This window comes from Nematolebias whitei, chromosome 1, assembly GCF_014905685.2.
Source record: "Nematolebias whitei isolate Nwh7 chromosome 1, NemWhi1, whole genome shotgun sequence".
NCBI lineage: Eukaryota > Metazoa > Chordata > Actinopteri > Cyprinodontiformes > Rivulidae > Nematolebias > Nematolebias whitei.
In genome coordinates this window covers 41164290-41169287 of record NC_056498.1, presented here as the reverse complement: position 1 = coordinate 41169287, position 4998 = coordinate 41164290, and the positions used below count along the sequence as shown (strand labels likewise).

Here is a 4998-nt window from a genome sequence, read left to right as displayed (position 1 = left end):
TTGTGCTTGTTGCAAACACAGTAAAGACGTTCTGATTCTGAATCTTCATTGAAGAAAACCCTCGTTGTATGTTTTTAATGTGACGGGTTTTAGATCACAGAGTGCTTTGACGTTTAAGATGAAATAAAATTAATCCAGACAAGTTGTGAAACTAAGAAACTCGAGAGAATTTATTCGACTTCCTGAACGTTCCCGGAGATTTTCAGCCAATTACAAACAGAAACAGAGGACGTGAGGATGAAGACCTGTTTTGTGTTCCAGGATTCTGTGGATGGTGCCGATCTACAGCTTGGACAGCGTGAGTCTCGCACACACATGCACACGCACGTGCACGCCGTGTGGTGCCATGACAATGGTGTTTAATTAACAAATCAGAGTCAGTGAAACCCTCTGACCTGGTTTCAGTTATTTGTTTCCCCTCATGTGTCGGTGCACACGTCAAGAGTTGTTCTGTTGATGTTCCATCGTGTGTCCCCCCTCTCCCCCGGTCAGTGGCTGGCCCTGAGGTACCCCGGCATGGCCATCTACGTGGACACCTGCAGGGAGTGCTACGAGGCCTTCGTCATCTACAACTTCCTGGTGTTCCTGCTCAACTTCCTCAGCAACCAGTACCCGAGCCTGGCGCTGATGCTGGAGGTGCAGCAGCAGCAGCCGCACCTGCCGCCGCTCTGCTGCTGCCCGCCGTGGCCCATGGGAGAGTAAGAGGCGGGGCCGGCGTGGGGAGGGCGGGGCCACAGCGATGACGGGGCGGAGACATTCACGTTGTTTCCTGTCTCTGTCAGGGTGCTGCTGTTCAGGTGCAAGCTGGGAGTCCTCCAGTACACCGTGGTCCGACCCGTCACCACCGTGGTCGCGCTGTAAGTCTCGTTCTGTTGCCATAGTGATGACAGGTCTGTGCAGAAGTCTTCATCCAGTCTCGTGTTTTGTTTGCAAGCTGCCATAAGTCGGCACGGAAGCACCGGTTTTATTGTTCACAATATTAGTCTGTTTTCATTCTTCAGCTTCGAAAAAGAGCGAGTTCTACATGAAAAGATGCGTCTGGTCGTAAAACGTGTGCTGCGAGTATTCGTAGTGTTACGTTTCAAGGTGGGGATAAAATTAACAAAAAATACAAAGGTAAGAAAATTCTCCATAAATGGGATTCTGGTGAAGCGGCTGAGCAAACCCAGCTCCGTTTAGACCTCCACAGCTTCGACACTCTTCATGCTAGAAACATCGTTCAACGTTTAAGCAGATCACAGAACGTTGGACTTTATGTGTCTGAACTGGTATTTCAATACCTTTAATGGTTTTTACACAGTCACTGTTTAAGTTGAATGATCTTTCTTGATTTTGTCGCAGAACGTTCAACAGAAGACTGACTTCACGCTCTCGAAACTTTAGAAAATTGAACAAATTGTTCTTACTCACCCATCTTTTTAATTTCACGTACAAATTATACACGAACGTGTCGGTGTTTCTGTCTTCTGTCACTCGGTGTGTCTCTCACCGCTCGAAGAGTTACGCTTTTCTCTCAGGTCAACTCAGAGTTCACAGAGAACCTCGACGAGCTCCCAGACGTCGGCTGTATTTGAGCTTTAAAACAGGAAGTGAAAGGTCTTTTGATCTTGTGATATCTATTAAATAAAACACTGTAGGAACATCTTCTCCTGTGTGACCACCAATGTCTTCTGCTGCTTTCTGTTCAAGATATGAATTAAAGTGTTCACACCGCAACATTTCATTTGAGCCTTATTTTTCCATCTTTTTTTTTGTCTACCTGTCTGTATCAGGTTTGTCAGGGAGCGACAGATGCTGGTGTGCAGTTACCATGGTGACCACTGGCTGCAGCTTTACCCTTGTTAAACAGTTCCCATTTTTTCTTACATTATTAGAAACACATTCTTCATATTTGAGCAGCGGGACCAACACTTCTTACAGAAATTAGCTTCTTTAGTTGCTGAACATTTCTTCAGCTTCTCAATGTCTTGCTAATCTGTTCTTTCGGCTGATCTTTCCCTGAGTTTCAGCTCAGTCCTGGACCTGTTTAAGGAATCTGCAGTTTGTGTATGGAAGGCTCTGAAGCTGATGTGCAGTTTGTGTTTCTGCAGCGTCTGTCAGCTCTGTGGAGTTTACGACGAAGCAAACTTCAGCTTCAGGAGCGCCTGGTCCTACCTGGTGATAATCAACAACATCTCGCAGCTGGTAAACACCTTTCACCTCACATGACGTTTAAACAGATTCCAGACGCTCAAGGAACATTTTAGTTTTGGTTTATTAATCGTTTTTTAAATTTATTTAACCCTTTTACATTAAAGTAGTCTCATTGATTCAACGGAGACCTGATAAATTATTATAAATTATTTAGCACCTCCTGCACCTCTGTGCAGCCCTTACTGCAGGATAAACTTGGCCAAGAGCTCTTGCAGTGGCTGAGAGCAGCGGAAGCAGGAAGCTGAAATCATGACATTCTGTGTCTTTTAGAGCGTTTAGAGTTTGAAAACATAGTTTAGAATATTGCAAGAGTGTGGGAAGGGTTTAAAACACCTTTATATATATATATATATATATATATATATATAAATAAAAATAAATTACTACTTACTGCTTGTACTACTATTCCTACTTTGCTGTTTTTCACTTATAACGGGTCTTCAGTGTACGGATCCCCTGCGATAAACGAGGATCTACTGTATGTAAACAATTTTTGCTGAAAGTTGCTGAAAGCACATGAAAAAAGGTTTAATTGCTAAACTGTTAATGTGAGTTGAGTTTGAACAGCTGACATTTTCTGAAAGCAGGACAATAAACGGTATGGGTAATTAAAGCTGAATTTAACTGCAAAGTAGCTGAAAAAATTTATATCAGCAAATAATTAGCTGAAAGGAGCATTAAAAATATTTTTTTTTCACAAAAGGCACATACATAAATGAAATAAAGGCTAATATTGTCAGAAAATTTCCTAAAAAAAAGTTGTTGATAAAGCAGAAAAAAAGCTGAAATGAGCAGAAAGAAGCCAAAAGCAGCACAAAAAGATAAATTTAGCTGAAACAAGCTGAAATATTAACAACGGAGCTGAAAACATTTGAAGCCGAAGAAAAACTGAACTAAAAGGTGAAGAGAGCTCCGTTCCTTTTTCAATGAGAAGAAAATGGCCGAAAAAGCTAAATATTTCTAAAAGACCAAACTGCACAAATACCACACGTCACAGCAGGAACGTCCTGAAGGAGCCGAACGTTTCGGTGCATGACGTGTTGAAATAGCACAAACAACGTCGAACGAGTTACGAGCTGAGAAACATACGGAAGAACGAGTTAGAAACAGTCACATAATTAAAACAACACGGCGTAATAAAAACAATGAACTCCAGCTGCCATATAAAACAAAATAAAATACTAAAAACAGGCCTGTCGCGATAAACAATAAATCAATTAATCGCTTTATCGTTTCTTCGTGTCTCTCTCTTTCTACTGAAGACACTGGATGAAAAAAGGTTCATCTCCGGTTCTTCACTGACCCCGCCCTTTCTCTTTTCTCTTTAAAATCTGTTTAATCGTCCAAAATCACGTTTTTGGATCGTTAAAAGCAGCTAAGCTGAGAAGCTAAGCTACGAGCTAAGCTAACAGGTCGACCTCGGGAAAAAAACCTCCGTCTTGTCAAAGCTCCAAAATTCACGGTTGAAACTCGTGTCTTCGTGTAAAAAGTTGTTTTCCTCTGCAAAAAGAAGCGGAGAACTTGTTTACTGATTTTTTAATATTAAAATCTTTGTGTGAAAAATGATAAAGAGCTCAAACCACACCGAGCGTCCGCCATTTTGAGAACAGAAGAGAGACAGCCCATGTCATGTCAAGGGGCCTCCCTCTCATTTTTCTTAAAGAGACACGCTGCTCACTCACTCACTATCCATCCTTCACTTCAAAAACAGGTATTACATTCAAAACAAATTAAGGTAACCAACATTTCTTCTTAAATTTGACAATAATTTCTAATAATTGTCAAATTTCAAACAATATTACCGTTTATCTCAATAATTTCTGAGACCATTAATCGTCCAGCAGCAACATTTGTTATCGTGACAGGCCGAACTAAAACCAAGAACTAAATCACATCGACTTTTCCAGTGACTTATCAAACATTTAAAACCCCTCAAAGAAATCAAGCAGCTTTTTCTGGGATCACTAAAACCTCCATTTATAAATCTGAGGGTGATTTCCTGTCTGCCTGTCTTGTCTGCAGTTTGCCATGTACTGTCTGGTTCTGCTCTACCGGGCCCTGAGGGACGAGCTGAAGCCCATCAGACCCGTGGGGAAGTTCCTGTGCGTCAAGCTGGTGGTCTTCGTCTCGTTCTGGTAGGACCGGACCTCGACTGAACGTACAGAACGTCCGACCGGCTCTGATCCGTTGGGTTTGTGTGCAGGCAGGCGGTTCTGATCGCTCTGCTGGTGAAAGTGGGAGTGATTTCTGACAGACACACCTGGGACTGGGACAGTGTGGAGGCTGTGGCCACCGGACTGCAGGTAAACAACAACAAGACACACGTAAACAAAAGAAGAGGAACAACAACACCTGGCCCAGGAATGACTCTTCTCTGGACTTCAGTCGTCAATAATTATTTATTAAATCAGGAAAATCAGTCGTTTGTTTGTTACTAATCAGGTTTTTGTTGTTTTTGATCTTCTGTTTTTGTTTTAGTCCTTTTAAATAAACTTTATGATTGACAGGACTTCATCATCTGCATAGAAATGTTCCTGGCTGCCATCGCCCACCACTACACCTTCACCTACAAACCCTACGTCCAGGTATCTGTCTGTCTGTCTGCCCGTCTGTCTGTCTGTCTGCCTGCCTGCCTGTCTGTCTGTCTGTCTGCCTGCCTGCTTGTCTGTCTGTCTGTCTGTCTGCCTGCCTGCTTGTCTGTCTGTCTGTCTGTCTGTCTGCCTGCCTGCCTGACTGTCTGACTGTCTGCCTGCCTGCTTGCCTGCCTGCCTGTCTGTCTGTCTGCCTGTCTGCCTGCCTGCCTGT

General features: G+C 43.0%; 1 protein-coding gene across 1 annotated transcript in view; it reads left to right on the top strand.

Moving 5' to 3' along the window:
* LOC119414358 (transmembrane protein 184C) overlaps positions 1 to 4998 on the top strand; it is an 8001-nt gene that overhangs the window by 880 nt on the left and 2123 nt on the right. The window contains exons 2-8 of the mRNA XM_037681485.1: positions 244 to 298; positions 493 to 698; positions 783 to 857; positions 2091 to 2184; positions 4216 to 4328; positions 4397 to 4496; positions 4701 to 4778. Of these exons, the coding sequence (XP_037537413.1) occupies positions 244 to 298; positions 493 to 698; positions 783 to 857; positions 2091 to 2184; positions 4216 to 4328; positions 4397 to 4496; positions 4701 to 4778 (721 nt within the window). The remainder of the gene's footprint in view (positions 1 to 243; positions 299 to 492; positions 699 to 782; positions 858 to 2090; positions 2185 to 4215; positions 4329 to 4396; positions 4497 to 4700; positions 4779 to 4998) is intronic.